The sequence below is a fragment of the Aplidium turbinatum genome, chromosome 10, assembly GCF_918807975.1.
Source record: "Aplidium turbinatum chromosome 10, kaAplTurb1.1, whole genome shotgun sequence".
Classification (NCBI taxonomy): Eukaryota; Metazoa; Chordata; class Ascidiacea; order Aplousobranchia; family Polyclinidae; genus Aplidium; species Aplidium turbinatum.
Genome location: NC_137481.1, coordinates 14,444,587 through 14,463,125, shown reverse-complemented (window position 1 = coordinate 14,463,125; position 18,539 = coordinate 14,444,587). Strand labels below are relative to the sequence as shown.

The 18,539-nt window shown below is 38.4% G+C and overlaps 3 protein-coding genes across 4 annotated transcripts; all 3 read right to left on the bottom strand.

Annotated features, from left to right (window-relative positions):
* On the bottom strand, positions 1–7,756 carry LOC145779120 (FGGY carbohydrate kinase domain-containing protein-like). 2 transcript variants are annotated; one of them, XM_082590691.1, is made up of 12 exons: positions 6,134–7,756; positions 4,988–5,099; positions 4,646–4,803; positions 3,611–3,812; positions 3,196–3,315; positions 2,494–2,606; positions 2,199–2,306; positions 1,844–1,905; positions 1,524–1,755; positions 1,135–1,255; positions 657–751; positions 1–426 (listed from the first exon to the last, which is right to left on the bottom strand). In XM_082590691.1, exons 1-12 carry the CDS (start codon positions 6,428–6,430, stop codon positions 286–288), a joined length of 1,761 nt encoding a protein of 586 aa, XP_082446817.1. In that variant the 5' UTR covers positions 6,431–7,756; the 3' UTR covers positions 1–285. The 2 variants fall into 2 exon arrangements, with proteins under 2 accessions (XP_082446817.1, XP_082446818.1); XM_082590692.1 differs by lacking the exon at positions 6,134–7,756 and having other exon boundaries at positions 4–426; positions 5,001–5,093.
* A 197-nt stretch (positions 7,757–7,953) lies between these two features.
* On the bottom strand, positions 7,954–10,724 carry LOC145778982 (zinc finger MYM-type protein 3-like). Its single transcript, XM_082590565.1, has one exon. The coding sequence runs from the start codon at positions 10,722–10,724 to the stop codon at positions 8,058–8,060; it is 2,667 nt and encodes an 888-aa protein (XP_082446691.1). The 3' UTR covers positions 7,954–8,057.
* A 5,070-nt stretch (positions 10,725–15,794) lies between these two features.
* On the bottom strand, positions 15,795–16,328 carry LOC145778981 (uncharacterized). The gene has a single exon (XM_082590564.1). It carries the CDS (start codon positions 16,326–16,328, stop codon positions 15,795–15,797), a length of 534 nt encoding a protein of 177 aa, XP_082446690.1.
* Between the last annotated feature and the right edge of the window lie 2,211 nt (positions 16,329–18,539).

Here is an 18,539-nt window from a genome sequence, read left to right as displayed (position 1 = left end):
CTGGAAGTTGCCTGCTTGTAAGATATTTTACAAATAAACACCGTTTTACACGTCTCAATGTGAATGCATTATGCTAAGCTTGTTGATGTTGTGCAGTACATGTGTCCATTGTATCTACCTCGCAACACAAATTTGTATTGGCTATATTTTCATGGAGGAAAAGTATTGTGCTATTTGTTGCAGAATATCACCATCGGAGTATTTGTTTCTGTCGTGTTCAAAATTATATTTTCCCCATGATTGAATGACAATAAACAATTATAAAAACAACATCTCGATTAATAATTATTCCATCATGATATTTCTGTATTGAACTTGATGCTTTATCATGGCCAAAAATACTTGGTGCTTCTTGTCGTAGAAAGGAAAAGTTTCAGTGACTGGTTGAACCACTTTGCCCGGCTTGCACATCGTTGCCATGGCAACCTTGAGAAGAAGTCATAATACAAGTCAGTTTTCTGACCAGCAGTTTTAAACAAAAAGTTGAAAATGACGCCACTCTTAATGAAAGAAAAATGCTTAAACAACAGGTCAGGAATAATTGTTCTGGAAGCCAATTCAGATAAATTTGCAAGTGAAATGGTATTTTTATATTTCACCTGCAAAGTTACTTCAAAGCGTACGGTGAGAAGGATATGAGTGCGTGCATACTGTACCTGCAACGAGGAAAAGTCTTTCGAAGCACACGCGCCCAGAACAGCTGCTCCAAGTAACACAGCTTCTGCTTCTCTTCCTAGAACTATCGGTCTTTCTGCAATAAGTCAACAAAGCATTGCCGTTATCTCTTTAAGCGCATCAAAGAAACGATGGTGTCAGAACCATCATGAAAAACGCCATTTGGTGAAGAATTTGGCGTAATGTTATATTTTAACAGGTTCAAGGACAAGTAACTGCATTGATCTAGTTCTACAGGTAGTTTAGCAAAACCAAGGTCTACAGAAGCGACAAAATGCGAAGGTTAAAAACGTGCTTGAGACCGAAGCAAGTTATTAGGCCGATCTTGAAAGGTTTGGCACGATAAACAGTGTAAACACCTTTCGAAAAATTAAAGATGGAATCAATGGTTCAGTGCAGATGCTACAAAAAATGTGTTTAAAACAAAGAAATCCACGATTAAAAACATTTGCTACTCACTTAAAGCATTGGCATGAGTTTGAACATATAGAGGATTCTTGCTGAGCCCACCGCACATGAACACTGTGCTGATGTGGTGACCGTTTGCCTCCAAAGTGTCAACGATGTAGCGTGAGCCACTCTGGGAGAGACATAAATATTTTGCAACACTTACATATAGCCTACGAGTTGTTTTATTACGCAGAAGATGTGTGTTCTAACTTATTTTTATCTAAAATAACGAAAGTCTGTTACGCGATAATGTTTTCTCTGTTTCTTAAAGTTTGCGACCAATTTCTTCCCAACGATCTCTGGTACAGAGTTAGTGAAACGAAAGACGAACATCACATCGGTTCATGGAAGAAATGTGAAGTTTCACAAAAGATATATGTTGAAACTAGCGAACTCACAGCTAGGGCTTGAACGGTCGCAAGATATTGCCTCGCGAGGCCTTGCAAAGATTGGTCCAACGTGAGGCCACAAATAGCCCCACACAAAGCGTGGTCGGCAAGTGGGGAACGGTTTCCGTGATAATCTGGCCCAACGTGAAAGTTCCGGGTCACAAAACCAACAGCCTTTTCTTTACCGGCTTCAGAAAGCTTGACGACCAAATCGTTCAAGCATTCGTAAACGTTACAGTTGCTGTGGAAAGTAAAAGCGCGGTTGGTCAACTGTAAATACTATGCACATTGCGACACAAAAATGTCATTGTTCTGCAGAAATCACAAACCTTGATTGCGCGATTTCCTTCAATTGCTCGTATGCAGGATGTGATTGTACCACGTGATCAATCTGAAATGTCAATGAAAAATAAAAAATTTTGTGTTCGGTAGTCAGTGGAAGTCTCAGTCTCACGGTTAGCGTGAAAGCTACACCGATATGGTTAGCGATACAAGTATGCTAACTGCGGCAGTGAGTGCTCATTGCTCAACCTAGTGCTGACAGCTCGGAAGAACTCCTTCTTTCAAATTTCATTTGATGGAATAGAGTTCTGCGGGAATGTCAGCACAAAGCTGAGCACTCACTAGCATGCCTATAAGTCTTTTATCTTTTTATACAAAGTTAAAAATCAGAAGACTTCATACCACGCTGCCGGTTGCACTTTGTCCGCCTTCATTAAGCCAATAGTCGGGAATCATTGCTGAGAAATACGGTCCCCAGACTCCTGGTACAAACAACGGATTTTCACTCAACTGAAAAAGCGCAAATCGTTGATTAGAAACGGCAAACATTTCAGGTTGTATACATTAAGTAAGCATTTGAAAAGAATTTAAGTTTTTACAAAGTTCAGTGACCCATGTCCTTGTGATTGGCCCTCTATTGGCTTGTGTAATCAAGGTTTAACTGATCAAATAGGTCCAATCAGTGTATTCCACTCACAGCCATGTGGCACGACGATGTTCCACAAATGAAAGCAATACGTTCTGTAATCGGTTTTCCGACGCAAGGTACTTGCAATCCCTCCACGTCACACTCGATCATACCAACACCACCTGCCAAATTTTATCAAATCATTTCAATTCTTAACAATGAGACCTTGGCAAAGAGTTTAGTAATGCTGTGTCACGAGCATATTAAACCAATTACATAACAGGGTTTTGGATTGTTTTAGTTCAGCATAAAAACTATACAAACAAATATAAACGATTTTTTCCCGCTGTCATGCCTTCCTCATCAGGATTATTTTATGCATAGGTCTATTATATGCAGATAACAGTTACAAAAATTTAGCCGTACGAAATACTTATCCTGGGGCCGAATCCCTTCACTACCCATAAGCAGCGAATATGTGACCGATGAAGATAACTCAAGAGATATTAAGACGAGGAGAGAAATAAATTACGAGATAAAAATCGTAAGCGTCGCACAAGCGGAGCCTCCGGCATTGCTATGCGGTTTCCCGATATGCTGCTTTATTTGAGCTTGTTGCTTGAGTATATGCTATAATATCGGAATCTCAGGCTAATCCAGCCAACGAAAATTGTTTAGCAACGTTGAAATGGTGTAAAACAATACAACTTTTTCGCCGTCTGGGACACTATCGCATCACCAAAGCCACTCACTGCTTATATCGTCACCTACCACAATGGGCATCTATTAGACCAGCTCCAACTGCAGTGCCTGGACACAAGTTCATCATCCGGCTCGCTTCTTCTGTCAGACCATTCCCCACAGGCGAGCCAGGATCGACTGCATGATTGCCTGAAAGCAAAATTGATACACCTTAGCTTAGCATCTTCTTAAAAAATCAAACTGAGATTTATTTACAAAACCTTCTGACATGCGGAAGTTGCGGTTGTTCATTAGGATTGGATAATTAATATCAGCATTGGAATTTTTGATCAATGAAAATTCACCATCTTCTCACGAAGTTCTTGCAATAGGAATTGGTACTTAAATTACTAATAACACAGTATTTAAATTACACCAACGTTAAAATAAAATGAAAAGTACGAAGCTGAGCAGTCACCACGTTTAGGCTACGTCACATATTTACCAATCTTTGCAAAGTTATTGTCAGTTAATTCGCTCAAGCCGATCTTCTGCCAAAAGTCTTTACTCCAGCCGTTTTTAGCAGAATACGCCCATTTGCACGTAATAGAGCAAAGAGATCGAGACAAACATGATGTGGCTTTAAACGTTAGAAAGTCTGACAGGTCAAAAAAATGGTAAGCTTTTTTCCATTGTTGCGGCAAATGCTGTGGAGATAAAACATGCAGAAAAACAGTAATTATTTGAAGTATCAAATAGTCGGGCCAGTAACAACAGCTTCCGATTACCATGTATTCAAAGAAATTTACGCGGCCAATAAAAATTAGTTATTCAAATAAGCCTTATTTTAAAAATTCAAACTTTTCACTGGCAAACGATGAAGCAAAGCATGAGCTGACTTTATACCAAACCGTCGAAAAACCTCTCATGCGAAAGATGAAACGTTTTAAAGCAGAGGTGCGGGCCGCATGCGGCCCGTCAAAGAATTTTGTGCGGCCCGCAAAACAATTTGACAATCGCTTATCAGTGCAATTATCAGTGCAAGTGCTGTTGCTCTATCCTTTTTGCTCAAGTTGATTTGTTTTTATTTTTTACTGTTGTATGTTTCGATTATGCGTAAGATAATTTCAACTGTGTGGGTTTTATTGCTTTCATCTGCCGTTTGTTACTTTTCATGAATAATATCTTGAGTCGCTTCTAAAAGATTTCATAGTAGGTTACGATTAAAAAATTGTGTGGCCCGATAACTCATGTGTAATTGACAAAGTGGCCCGCGACCGCAAAAAGGTTCGTCACCCCTGTTTTAAAGCATACTCTCGTTTATATTTCCGTCCCACTTGCAGAAAAATTACAGTTCCTATTGTAAAATGATGCGTCGAATCAATCCATGAACCTTTCAAAAGAACATAGACCTATATATGAACAAGAATGAATGTCATACGCTAAATATTGGATAGTTAGCTATACATGTGCGTCAGAAAGGGCATGAATCTCTGCCACACAGTCCCTGTAGGCTACAGTGTACAACTGTCCACGCTACCTGTTTTAGCCATAATAATTTAGGTGGTTGCATTTCTAAAGACATCTTTCCACCAACGTACTTGAGCACTTCATGGCCTGTAGAATTTATAAAATCTGCTTCAACCTTTGCTCTATGATCCATCCACATCATGACATTAAAGCATTTGTCCGTTTTACCTTGAACAAAAAAAAACAGTTAAAGATTTATTTCTGATGATCAAAGCGAAAAATATGAGTGTCATAGAGCCTGGGTCTAGAAGGAGGTATGCAGAAAAAAACTAGAACATGCTCACGACAGTTTGACCGTGCACTGCACTCAACAAAATTTAAGCTTCACAAAACAAAGATTTGAACAAATTACTGGTGGAATTTACTGGAACTGGAGAAAAGTCTTCATTCAAAACCACCAAGGAACAAGTTGCATCAAATCCAATGCCGTGAATTTCCTTCGCGCTGACATTCTTCGTGACTTTCTGTTAAAAAAATACCAATCATAAGTTGTGGAGACCGCGTTTGCATCAATTGGGTTGATTTATCGAGTTAGGATCAACTTCGGTAAAGCGTGATTGGCTATTGGTATAAAAGTGAAGATTTTTCCAAGAATCGAAGTGTTCTGCCTTTTATCACCCTCGAGTAATGGCGGTCAGTCGAGCTATATGTTAGGGCAAATGGCAAGCAGTTGTTGTATTGATTGATCATCCAGTTCACGCAGACCATGTACACAGTTTGACGCATATTGGAAGGCGTAATAGCAAATGATGTGATCCGCGATTTGTACTTTCTTGCCGCAGATGGTGTCGTCCCTCATTAGTGCACGTTGGAGCGGAATAATCCGACGCAACGGTTAAGGCGTTGGCTTTCCAAGTATGCAAACCTGGTTCGACTGCATGCTTAAGCTGTTTTTCGAAAACACCGCTCACCTCTACCTAGGGTGTAATAAATTGGGTGGGCATAATTGCTGCAGAAAAGGCGGCCGAAAGGAACTGGCCACCCTACTCTCCTTAGTACCGAATGCTTAGTATAATATTAATAACCTTATCTTCTCGTATCTAGAGAGTAGGCAGGTGAGCCATATCACGGCCTTTCTTGGCAAAATCATTTCGGTTGGGCGGACCTAATCCTGACAGTTTTACATAAACCGCTTACAGAGAGTTTGCACCACTGACCCAGAATCAAGTCACCGAGATTGGCAGCGTGAAGCTTTCATTTCCCGAAAACTATTCCATCCACTGCGTGCGTCGAATTGGAAACTATTCATTATTCAACTGTACGCACTAAGGATTGGGCTACTATTGCTCGACCTTGCTGTTTTTCCTGAGTAAGGTCGGCTGTTTTTATACTGCGCTATGGAGTAAATTGCACACTAAATCTAAGTTACAAACTCGTCACTTAGGTTATGTTTTTTACAAAAAAACATATTTTACATAACAATGTAAATCAGCTGTTTTGCAGAATTGCGTAATTGTCGATCTAGTAGAGCAAAAAATAATCCTAAAAATGTTCAAACCTTTATGAGCTCACAGCATGTCAGCCATATTTCTTCAGAAGATTGTTCATAAAAGTTTGATTCGAAATTATTTATATATATCCCTCCTTCGGCCATTTCTTTAATGACACCACCAGAATTAACAAGAGCTGCTCGTACACCTGCTGTTCCAACATCCACTCCCACATAGTAAGGCATTGCACTTAATACTTCCAGAAAATTCCTATACAAACCCCAATTGTATATCAATGACGAAATACACAAATATTTTGTGTGAAAGAAATGCAAAACTACATTATGAAAAATAAGTAAAAACATTTTGTAAATGATTAAAGCAAAACACTATTTTTCTGTAACTTGTTTTTCGTTTGAACGAGAATGTAAGTTTTGTTAAGTCGCCTGTACAGCTGCTGCTCACAACGAGTTTTCCTTTATGAACCTTTATGAACTCCATATTCGTATTAAAATCTTGGAGTATTTCTGCTTGCAGCTGCAGTCGACAATGACCAAAATAAATTGTCACAAACAGTTTAATACGACTTGTTCAAACAATTTCAATAATAAACCAAAAGCAGGACCAAATATAGTATTATATGTAGCAAATCCAAAAACCAACTACACGCACTAAGAACATTCGCCATTGTCTTATCATGAACAAACTGGAAGATTTGACAATCTGACCCATGGACAGTGGACACGCCCACGACTTTATGACGCGGTTCAAATGACTCCAATCTGAATGACGCCGTTCTGTGTTAAATTATACCGTACCTGTCGTAACGACGTTGGCACCCAACAGAATACACCATGCTCGGAAAAGCGCTTACATTGCCTGGCTCCGTACTGAGGACACTTACTTGGTATACCCTGCGTTTTTGGGCCCAAATGTCGTGCTCCGAAAAACGCAAACAACAAAGGGGGACTAAACATGTTTTAACATCTCTAGATGCCAATACTAACATCACATACGTATCGTAATAATCAACGTTAATCAACTGGTAATGATTAAACGTAGCAGGTAGGCTTAATTTTAACAGCAATTTGCGAACATGGTTTGAATAACCTTTCATGTTTGATTTGATAAAATGAAAGACATGTATGCAACTGTAAGCAAAATAATCCCACGTATTTTAGCTGAACTTTGTAGACAAAACTATTTTTTAACTCTCAATTTCCTCCTGTTCTTTATAAAGCAACGGGGTACGAGAATAAGTACAGGAAGACAGATTAGTGACAAAGTCATTCAGGTAACGAGCCACTACGCTAAGGCGGCGTTGGTCGTTACGTCAACGCAACATTCATGAATTAGGTTGAAGTAATTCGAAAAGCGTCATAAACACTTGACACACACGAAAACGGCAGAAAGGTAGGCAAGAAATAATGATCAACACACAATATAACAAGATAGCTTAGTTACTGGTCAGTCATAGTAAGAAGCAAATCAAAATGGTACCGTATTGTATTTGCAGACCCAAAGAACACACTTGGTAAGCAACAGTTGAAAATTACTGTTTTGGACAAAATAATGACTGCAGACTTTATGACAAAATGCAAACACTAAGATAACACAAATTGTAAATTAAAAATACTAGGTGTATGCTTTTCACTCTTAGTTTCATTCTAAATTTAGCCAAAATCGTGCATCTATACTGATGTAGGCAATACACATTATACCTGATTATTTACAAAAATTCAATGTCAGCAATTTGCACATGCTTCACAAACCGTATATATATAAGGTTTACAAGCAATCACCAATGGACACAAAACATTCCAAATCAAATGAATGCACTAGAGTTGTTGCAAGCATGCAAATTGTAAAATTTCCAGGACACGGCTTATAAAAAAGATTCCTCTTTTTGAATATAAAATTCCTGCAATCCATTTAAAACAAGGCGTGATTTCTCACTCGCAATATCATTAAAATAATTTGCCAGGATTCTCATCAGCCATACTTTTTTTTCCAGAAATCATAAATGTCTTTAACAAGCAGTATTCTGACCAGCATTCTGTGAATTTCATCCGCACAAAGACTGATGGTGCTGTACCACACAGGGGATTCCGGGACGCAAGACTTTTCAGGAGCAAGATAAAACAAATCGTTGCACTGAGATCGAATTGCAGAAGGACACTTTGATAAGTAAAATTCTAAAAGGCGCGTTGGACAACGTAACAAATTTTCCTTATTCTCATACAAAAATGCCTCATCATGTTGGAGGTTATTTCGTTTGTCGATGTTGATACGTTTGTAACTTTTTGCTTCAACGCATTTGTGAATAGAAGCCTTAAATTCGCAGCTTTTAGGGTTTTTCAAGTATGCAGAATTGTAATGTAAAACGTCGGCAAGAGTAAGACATGCATGATCATCAGCTGTTTTTTGCATAAAATACTTTGTAATGAAATATATCAATGTAAATAACAAAGATTTTGGCGAATGAGCTCCAAGCTGATTACAGTTCCATAAATGCTCTTCCGTTATTCTACTTGAAAGGCCCCAAGACCTTGGTGACTTTGGCAATCTCATTTCAATCGCTTTGCAAAACTCATTTTCAAACATTGCAAAAATAAAATCTGTGAATATATTACTCACACTATCCACATCTTGTAAATGTTTTTGAATGCCAAGAAATATGTAAAACATGCTATCAGCTCTATACAAAGAGCCAGATGGACGTTTGAGATTCTGACAAAACTGACAAAGCATTTGGTTTAGTTCATATGATGTTACTGGAATATCATCACTAATAACTAAAGTTTGAGGCATTGCAGTAGTTTTAATATTTTCAGCAGCCCAAGTTTTCCACAAATTAAGACCATATTCATGGTGTAAGTTGTTTTCATCTGGTTCATCAAGTTTGGGCTTTGAAGCCTTTGACCGTTTTCCCTTTCTTCTTCGCTTAGCTGGAGGTTGCAACACCTCTTCTTCTTCCTTGTCTGAAATCAAATAAATATTATCTAATACTACTTTTCCAGATTGTTTGATGGGTATCGAACCCAAGCCACATATATCTGCGGCGTCTTGGTAATCAATGTCATCAAAATCATCCAAAGTATGACTACTTTCTCTCATGATTTCTTCAACTTCAATTGCTGTTAAATCCTTTAAGTTGGAATTATCTTCTTGGTCTGCAGTTTCAGCACCTGCCACAGCATCAGCCATTGCCAACAAATCAGCTTCTACCGGATTTGAAGGAATATTTTCTTTCAAATCTTCAATGGTCTTAATAATGTTATCAACATTAGTTAAAGTGGTAGGTAAAAATACTGGCACAGGAACAGGGATGGGCACAGCGACAGGAAATGGGGCATAATCACAAAACATCTTCATCGGACATGGTACATATATTGGTATCGGTACTGGGACAGGTAATACCTTGCTTTTTCTGGGACCAGTGTCTTCACTTTGTGTATGTGCGTCATGAGATTGTTTCTGAACTTGAACATATTTTGTTTTTCTTTGCACTGATGTTAATGTGTTTGCTTGTACACAGACATCTTTTTTTGATATTTTTGTTCTAGAACGTAGAGCTGTGTAGCATGGATCAGTGTTTTCATGCAGTGGCATAAATGGAAATGCAGTTTCATTTGAGGCTTGTGTGTTCTGATCATCTGATATATATATTTGTTGATTTGTAAGACTTTCTGAGGAAGTCTGAGTTATTTGACTGTCACAACTGCTGGCTTTATATTTACTGTACGCCAAGGATAAATCAGCGCCACTGGTAATCCTACTAGAAGCTAAATTGTTTTCTCCTTTAATATTATTGGGAAAATGTTTAAGTTTTTCAGCTGTGTGTTGCTTATATTTTTCAATACATGTATCAGAACAAAACCCTTTAAAAAAGCAGTTCCTTTCTACTCGAAACTTGGTGATTCCTGTAGTTTTACAAACAGCACACTTTTGTAAAGCAACACTTTGTATGGAAGTCGACTTTTCAACATAATTGGATTGACAACTGATGGAACAAAAGCGATAAATTTCTCGATTGTTAATAACTTCTTCTATCATGGTGAAGATATCGCATTCTTTTTCACATGAAGCACACTGACATAACTCTTGATTGTGTGACTTAAATTCACTTACACAAATGTTACAGCAAAACTGTTTCGTTTTTCCATAATGCTGTAAAGTTCTTGGCTGAGCTGCATCAAAAGAGATAATTTCATTAAAGCATTGAAAGCAGCAGTTGCGTTCTTGCTTCAACCTGTTGTTTTTAGTAAGAGCAGAAAGTGCTTGAACATCGTCTTTGTTGTTGGAAATGTTGGAACTTTTATTGGAAGAGGATTTTTCATTTTCCACATTCAAACATTCTTGACGTTGGTTGTTTAAGTTTACTGCATGTGGATTTTTTTCAAGGCATTTCTTTGAACAAAACAATCTAAATTCTTCATTTGAGATTACAAACTTCAAAGCAAGTTGACCTGGTTTCAGATACACCCCACAGCCTGCACACACCACAATATTTCTTCCAGCAAAACTATTTTTACACTCTGTTGAACAAAAGGTCTTCCTGAAACCATCCGCAGAAATAAACTGCACAGATTCTCCAACTCTCACAAATGAAACTTTACAATGATCACAAATTTGAGTGACAACAGACTGCTCATGCATCATATAATATTTGTTTCCTTAAGCTGAAATGCATTAATATACATATTGACTGGTGAACAATATTAATTGAACAATATTAATAAATGATTAAACATTGATTTACAGTTAATGAAGTCAGTTGTAAATCTATGACTAATAACATTAGGGTTGCAAAATTCCCGGTAATTTTCAGAGCCGAAACTTTCCATGGAAATTTTGGGAATTAACGGGAATTTTGGGGAATTTTCGGAAACATCCAAAACAATCTTAATTTGATGTTGAAACAGGAAAATAATGGCTTTATACTGTTTAGAATAAAAGTACTATGTATATTGTATAACTAAAATACTTAACATACAAACCCATGGTTTAGTTTAATAACTCCAAAAATGAATCACCACCAATCTGTTTTTTACAAAGAAAAACAATACTGAGTCAGTTACAAAGTCGTTGTTCTAGTTGCTGCCGGTTAGCATCTCCTCCTGCTCGGCTTCTTCAGATGATGAACTAATGACTGTTCTGGCAGCGTCATCGACTTCAGAGTCAACTTCAATTTGAGTTGACTTGTCTTCACAGGGCTCAAACAATGCCAAGTTTGACCTGACTGATACTAGTTTTTCCACCCTTTCATTTGCGAGCCTATTGCGGACCTTGGTGTGAGTGTTCCCAAATATGATCAGTATTTTTTTAAATATTTAAAAAGTATGCATAATAAGCCTCATTCTTAATTAACACCAAATTAGTGTTTAGAGTAATTAAAGAAAATAAGAAAGATAGGTTTTTGATATTTTTTTCTAATTGATGAAATATTTAACAAATTTTTTAAACATAATAAAAGCCAAATGAAAATTCCCCAATATTCCCGTGTCCTTCAAAATTTCCGGAAAGTTTCCAGGAAAGTTTCCAAAATTCCCGGAAACTTTCCACCCTTTTACAACCCTAAATAACATATTTTACACTTGGTAGCAAAAATGAATTTCACTTAATAACAATAAATGGAAGGTTTGTTTATGTGCTGTTTTAAAAAGACAGAATAATAAAGCTTTGGTAAGGAGATTGCCATCAGAAAGGCAGAATGATATTGGAGTATTACAGGGAGCAAGTCTTTTAGGCACAGACAGTTAGGCGCCGGTCAAATAGGGCGTCTGGTGTGACGTTAGGATATTTAAGTGCGGACAGGCGCGTAGCCAGCCGGGACCTCGCCCGCTTGGAAAAAAAATTTTGCCCCCCTGGCAAAATCCCAACATTCTCGAGTAACAGCTACAATTATGATGATTCAATTTGATTCGGCCCCCCCGCCTAAGTAAAAGTTGACCCCCTTGCTCTGCGGTCTGGCTACGGCCCTGGGGGCGGAGCACTGTTGCGCTTGTTCATTTAGGTGCTATTCCTAGTAAAGTCTGCAGATTGTATCAGCTTGGCAGGTAGGGCAATGCTTTTCAGTTTTCACACAAAATGTTATATTGAACAGAAAAATATGTTGTTTTGTTAATGCGTGTGCATTTATTTATTGTTAATCATGGCTTCAGTGAGTAAAGCTGCTTCATCTGGCAATGCTTTTCACACAAAATGTTACATTGAACAGAAAAATATGTCATGGCTTCAGTGAGTGAAGCTGCTTAAACTGGCAATGCTTTTCACACGAAATGTTACAGTGAACAGAAAAATATATTGTTGTTTTAATGCGAGTGTCCGGCATTTATTTGTTGTTATTCTAGGTTAGAGTCTGCGAAAGCTTTGTTTCACCAACCAACCACTATGGCCTAGGCTATTATAAGTATTTCTAGTTGATAGCCATCACCGCAACAATGGAAAAATAAACGAGTTGCGCTTTTTAACCCGTTAAGTGCAAAATTAATTCAAAAATTTATAGTACCGTTTTTTGATGTAATTGCACTATTTCTATCAGACTGTTGACGCTCACGTTGCTGAACTGCACGCTTTTACAAATCAACTAGCACACGCCACGGCTGGGGGGCAAAGTATCTACGCTCAATAGTTCTCTTGCCTCAGACTTGAGACTTCAGTTTTGCAAAAATGGAAATGCTGCAAGCAGGAGTGAATCCACGCAAAAGAGCGTTGCCAGACTCAGCCGATTGAAGTTCTCACCAGCTGCATAGCAGTTTCCCAAAAGCAACTTTACTTTTCACTGCAAATGGACAAACCGACTACGAGAATATTTCTGTCCAGCAGAAGATAAGATTTATAAAAAAAGTCTTCACTTCTTTTTGACACAGTTTTTTAGGCAATTTTTACATTATCTCCGATGATCGTGATCGATTTCGAGTAATGGGTAGTACCAAATTTAAGTCATAAATAGAGTAGACAACCGGAAACAGACATTGCAGTCGGCTGCAGCGTGGGTCAGGTGTACGTCGGAAGGCGTACACCGATGCTAGGGACAGTGGAATACCGGGACGACTCACTTTAATGATTTTTCTTGCAAAATGGACAGCTGGAGGGTTACTAAGAAGTTCAAAAATTAGCAGAACTGCACAACGTTTTCTTTGATTCTAGGTAAATTCATTCTCATCAAATGAATTGCTATATTTGGTTAAAATTTTGGGTGGTAGAAAATCTGCAAAACCTTACTGCAGCAGTGTGAGGCTACGTACCATTACCACTGTAGCGTGGATTCTACCCCTGCATTATCATAATTTGAATACTATTAAATAAACATGATATTACATATTTTTATACATTCGTTTTGGCGATACAAACTTTGTACACACGTGGGCAGGTCATATAAACTGCACCTGAGTATGCGACATTATGGCAGTAGACCTCAAGCTGTAGTTGCATCAAATTTTGTCATAACATTGTGACCCTCCAGTTGTCCACCTGAATTTTGAGTAAGCAATCCCCTACTTCTACCATCCCTAACCGATGCATAGCGCTCAAGTCCGCTTTCCCGCAATGCAGGATAAAGATAATAAAACAAAGCAAAACAAACAAACAAACAAAAAGAATTATTTTCACTTCGGTTGTTTCACCTTTCTCTGCTGACGATTTTCTTTGCTGAAGCCAGGAAGATCGCTCCTTCTCAACAATGCAATGTTCAGTTCAGATGTTTTCATTTTTTTTATTTTTTTTATTGTTTTATTATCATTATCCTGCATTGCGGGAAAGCGGACTTGAGCGCTATGCATCGGTGTACGCCTTCCGACGTACACCTGACCCACGCTGCAGTCGACTGCAATGTCTGTTTCCGGTTGTCTACTCTACTTACGACTTAAATTTGGTACTACCCATTACTCGAAATCGATCACTGGGTAGAGGCAATTATCGTAAAGTTTCTTGCCCAGAGAAACAACAGCAAGTGCGGGTGGCTGGAGTAGAACATGCAGGCTCTCGACTGCGAGCCCAACGCGCTAACCACTCGGCCACTGCTGCCGACCATTCGGCAATTTCTGACCATCACAGCAACAACAATGCACGTCAACAGGCGAGGATTTATGGGGGGGGCCAGGGGGCCCGGCCCCCCCCCCCCGAAATTTTGTGAAAAATTGTATGTTTCCGCATCAAATGGTTTGATATGCTTCTAAACAGCTGATATTAGTCCCTCGGCATCACAATTGATGAAAATGGTTGTTTTAATGTCTATTTTCTGGCATATCGTATATGTCGTAGTATCATTGTTCATATCTGTTTAGCTTTTTCTTTCTTTTTAATTGATTTTCAAATTTTCTGGCCCCCCCCCCCCCGAAAAAAACTCTTAGATTCGAGCCTGCACGTCAACATACCAAAGGTGTAAAAAAAGATAAAAGCGACACGAGGCTAATGTTATATTGTGCTTGAGACCGAAATAAGTACGGTAATTAAGTAAATTACGGTAAAATTGTATAAGCCACAAACTATGTCAAGGAGGAGAAGCAACTTTTTCACAGTACGGTACATGTAGTAAATGCCTGGAATAATTTACCCCCAACAGTCATAAATGCACTTAGCTTGAATGCATTCAAGGCAAGGCTTGACAAGCACTGGAGCAGTGATCCATTGAAATTTACCTTGAAATCATCTTATGATGTTATGTATTAAGTGACAGTACTATTGTGTATGTATTTTTCATGTACATATGGTCGTATTTTTTTTCATTTTCTGCTCCCACTAATATGTCTTCTAAAAGTTTATATATGTTATCAAATGTTATTGATGGTTAGAATTATTAGTTATGAAACTAGCTGTTAACCTAAGTAACAGCAAATGCGTAATATATATCAGAATGATGAAAAAGCACCTCTGTGCTTACAACATCAAATATTTATTATTATTATTATTATATTAAAAGAAAATTGACAGGGTGGCATTGGCAACACCTTCAGAAAAATTTAGGATACATTTTTCATTATGGGCATAATCTTTGTTTTTGTTTATATGAAGTTTGATAAAGAAATGTCATTACAAGTTAGAACAACTACAGTACTAAATTATGCTTCAGTGAACATATCCTCTCTATACTTTGCAGTGTTTTTGGATTATGTGGGTTGTTGCAACTCAGGTTGTTATTTTTCAAACTGTGTAATTTATTGTCGTTGTAGATGCTCACTGTTTTTTAGCTTATCTCCTGGTGTTAACTGCAAAAGTCTGCCCCGATACCTCAGTTGGTTAGCGCGTGACTTCTGGAACGAAGAAGCTTCAAGATCAATCGGCGCTGGTTCGACTCTCGGGGTGTACGCTTAATAATAATAATAATAATGTATTCTGGTCCACTACACATGGTACTACAGAGAAAAACATTAACATACTCGCAGATAACAATTGATAAGAAAACATAAATAAATAAAAATAAGAAAATTTTGAAGAGAAAACAAAAATCACAAGGAACAAAAAAGATAAGACACAATCATAAATAGTTTTCGACACGTCGCTTAAATGTCGCAATAGACATACTATTGACTACAGCATATGGTAAATTATTCCAAGTATCGACTACTCTATTGGCAAAGGAAAATTTACGGCAGTTCAGTTGAGCAAACTGTTTATGCAATTTAAAATTATGGCCTCTGGTTGAATTAGAGTTAAAAAGGAAATATTTGGAACATGGTGATATCGAAACATTGTGAACTAATTTAAAAACTTCTGTCAAATCAAAAATTAATCTCCGGTTTCCAACGAGAGAAGGTCTAGTTCAAACAGTCTTTGTTCATAGGTTAGGTTTTTCAGTCCATGAATGCATTTTGTTGCTCGTTGTTGCACCCTCTCTAGCAAATCAATGTCCCGAACAGAATGGGGATTCCAAGCCGCCACTGCAAATTCCAAGTGGGGCCTGATCAACTGTTTATATAATCTTAAAAAGACATGCTTGTCCCTGCTGACCAGTGTTCGTTTTAAAACACCCAGGACCATCTCCGCCTTTTTAACTGCATACGAGACATGGGTGAATGTTTTAAGATCAGTCGTTATCATAACGCCCAAGTCTTTTTCACTCTTTTTAGGGGCAATTGGCATGTCACCTAGAACATACTGATGCTCTAAGTTGCCATGACCAAAGTGCAGAGTGGAGCACTTGTCAACATTAAACTGTAGTTGCCAGGATTCAGACCAGTCCATTAACAATTTCAAGTCCGTTTGTAGCAGGGATGAGGCAAGATCGGGATCATCCCTGCTCAATTCTGTGTAGATTTTCATGTCATCCGCGTATTTCAACAAGGTGCTGTGACTAATGTAGTCATCAGCGTCATTGACATAGGCAATAAACAGCAGAGGCCCAAGGCAACTTCCCTGAGGCACACCGCTTGAGTAACATATTAGGACTGTTAAGGACTGCTCTCCATTCAGCGGCATCTAATGGATGGAACAATTCTCCGGCAACAACACTTTAACAATCGGAAACTTCACCCTGTCAATCTTGGTGACTGGGCCTGGGTCAGTGATTCAAAGTCTTTACAAGTACCGTACATGCGAAACTACCAGGATTAAGCTCGTCAAGAAGCTTTCCCAGTCCGAGGATAAAGATTCAATCAAAACATACTTGTCACCTCAATTTTTAATATTTTGCTGTGTATTTCATTTTTGTGTATATTCAATCGCCATCTCTGCTATCAGCAGATTGCGCATCAACATGAATTATCTGTTTCCATGAGTCACCTTTTAGCTAGCTCGCCTAGTGTTGTCAAATTGAGTTCGGTAAATGCCTGATGCTGTCATACCATCACCTTGGTGGTCTGACTCTTTTTTTCTTTCTGTTAACTTTACCTTCCATGCGGATGTTGCTGACTTCGTATTTTGATCTTTTAGTATTGCCGAAAACTTTTAGAATTTTTGATTTTATTGTTGTTGCAATTGGGTGTAGTTTCTGTTATAGTCAATACGTCTTTTATTTTCATGTGGTCAAGTAGCCTTTTGTTGGTCATGCTTCTCATCAGTAGCGCACCCAGAAAAAAATTTAGGGGGGGGCTAATTCAGAAATGTCGGCCTACTGATTTGCGACAATAGTGACAGTGACAATAGGCCTATGCCTATCCCTTTGATTAATATTTAAAGGCACTCACGGCCCATAATCCACTGGTTGCCGATACCTGTTCCAGGGATCCAGCGGAGCGTTCAAGCTCCCTTGGAAAAATATTGATTTAAATATGTTACTGCGAGGCAGAGCGAACCATCACTTATGATCGCACAGTCAAAACAGCAGTGGTGTAGCCAAGGGGGGGGGGGGGTTTGGGGGTTACAACCCCCCCCTTTGGCACGCATGTGACGTCATGATATTGAGAATGATGCTTTCAGTCTCTATGTCTCTAAAACAAAGTTTGCCTAATTTTAAACGAAACTGCATTAAAAGAGCGAGTTTTGCCAATACCAAACATTCAAATAACTCAGCCAAGAATTAACAAGAAAACATAAAAACGTAGCTTTATTTCCGAAAAATGCCGAAGACAACATGATCGTATCCTTTTGCCATGCCACCGGACAGCACCATTTTACAGGAATATTTATACCCAGATTTTTGTTGAAAATGCTCTCAGAATGCACTAAATTCAAAGTAATTTTTCAAAAATTTCTGGGAGAGGCCCCCCAGACCCCCCCGTCGCTGGGTGGTCAAAACCCCCCCCCTTTCAAAATTCCTGGCTACGCTACTGCAAAACAGGGCCATCACTCATCAATAATAATTAACGTTGAAACTTCAAACAACTGTATTAAACATCAATATTTAGCGTTGCAATGTTAATAAATTGAATATTTGTTAATTTTATATTTTTAGGCCTAAATTTTATAGGCCATGAATGAAAATTTGAATAAAAGAATGGCTATTGTAGAGCTCTTTAAATCGGGCAAGTTAAGGAGTGATATTTGCAAGAACTTCAAAATTAACAGAATGTTGGTCTGAAGAACTCTCAACAAGCACAAAGAAAACTGGAACTGTCAAAAATCGAGGAGAACGTGGCTTATGGAACCATGTTCACAGTTCTCAAGAAGGATTTGAAGATGAGCCCATTTAAACACATGAAGAAACGGTTGCTAACTGCCAATACCATTGTGAAGCGTCTTTCCAGAGCCAGAATTCTGCTCTCACGCATCAGGCCTCGAAATTCCGGCGGTCATGGCGGACATGACCTCCGGAATGACCTTGAATGTCTGCCGAAGCCGACTCATTGGTCGGTCATAAATGACCGCCATAGTCATTGCCGACTCATTGGTCGGTCATAAATGACATAAATGACCGGTCATAAATGTCATAAATGACGTCGGTCATAAATGACCGCAAAATTCTTGACAAAAATAGAGCTAATGCAGCAAAAATATATTTTAAATTTGAATTGTTACAATTGTTTGTTTAACGCGAACAAATACGGAGCTGAAACAATAATAGTACAGACAATTGCTTTAAAGATCACATTAGAG

What these genes read in the sequence shown, in the direction of transcription:
- LOC145779120 (XM_082590691.1), bottom strand. Translation starts at nt 6,430, where the DNA reads ATGTTTTTACTTATTTTTCATAATGTAGTTTTGCATTTCTTTCACACA. An exon ending in AAAGTGCAACCGGCAGCGTG is followed by an intron (nt 1,906 to 2,198) that starts GTATGAAGTCTT and finishes TTGACATTTCAG; the next exon opens with ATTGATCACGTGGTACAATC. An exon ending in AAGGAAATCGCGCAATCAAG is followed by an intron (nt 1,756 to 1,843) that starts GTTTGTGATTTC and finishes TACTTTCCACAG; the next exon opens with CAACTGTAACGTTTACGAAT.
- LOC145778982 (XM_082590565.1), bottom strand. Translation starts at nt 10,724, where the DNA reads ATGCATGAGCAGTCTGTTGTCACTCAAATTTGTGATCATTGTAAAGTT.
- LOC145778981 (XM_082590564.1), bottom strand. Translation starts at nt 16,328, where the DNA reads ATGAAAATCTACACAGAATTGAGCAGGGATGATCCCGATCTTGCCTCA.